General features: G+C 35.8%; 1 protein-coding gene across 2 annotated transcripts in view; it reads left to right on the top strand.

Moving 5' to 3' along the window:
• Positions 1-827, top strand: part of LOC102681438 (protein similar-like) — a 29,410-nt gene that overhangs the window by 28,236 nt on the left and 347 nt on the right. For both annotated transcript variants that reach the window (XM_031510619.1, XM_031510615.1), the window contains exon 14: positions 697-827. In XM_031510619.1, coding sequence (XP_031366479.1) covers positions 697-827 — 131 coding nt within the window. The remainder of the gene's footprint in view (positions 1-696) is intronic.

The raw sequence follows: 827 nt of genomic DNA, 5'->3' as shown, positions 1-827 counted from the left end.
AGTTTTATATATATATATTTTTTTATGATTTATCGATATATATATATATATATATATACACCATTTATTATATTATATATCGTTTAATTAAAAATAATTCGCGCTCGAGTTTATATTAAGCTCGAACGAATGAATCTGTTTTTCGTAAAATGTTAAATCTTTAAATTAATAAAGCGATGATTGCGTGTGCGCACAAATAGACGCGTAAAGAAAACGTAATATACATCTTAACAAAATCGACCTGGTCTCTCGCATTTTAAAAAAAACTCGCCTCCCAATTTCCTCGTCTCTCGTAAACGAAACGCAGCAGCTCTCGTTCGTTTTAAAAAATATAAGTTAAAAAAAATATATATATATATAAAACGGCGTGCTCATGTACGGAGGGCCGAGGTACGTCTTGGTGCGTCATAAACGTCGCCGGTCAGGCTTCGAGCGTAAACAAAAAAAGCGAACTCTCTGACGTAACGTCGTTAACGAAACCATCTGTCGAATATTACTGACCATCTCCTTGTGCAATCGTTATTACCCTTCTCCTGTCGAGGATCGATTAAAATAGCAAGACGAGAAGCCACGCGCCACGTTTAATGACGCATTATAAATAAAATTAACCAAAAAATAATAATAACAATAACAATAACAATAATAATAATAATAATAATAATGCAGAACAAAAATAATAATGATCGAATTCTGAAGGTTGTTCAGGAAAACTTGATGGAGTCGCGGAACGTGCCCACGATGTACCCGAAAATATCCCTGATGTCCCCGCTGTCCGTGAACCTGGAGAATCATCAAATGGTGCCCCAGTGCCCGGATTCGAGAGGATC

The sequence above is a fragment of the Apis dorsata genome, unplaced genomic scaffold, assembly GCF_000469605.1.
Source record: "Apis dorsata unplaced genomic scaffold, Apis dorsata 1.3 scaffold_28, whole genome shotgun sequence".
Lineage (NCBI taxonomy): Eukaryota > Metazoa > Arthropoda > Insecta > Hymenoptera > Apidae > Apis > Apis dorsata.
Note: the sequence above shows the minus strand (reverse complement) of the source record. Positions and strands in the feature narration are given on the sequence as shown.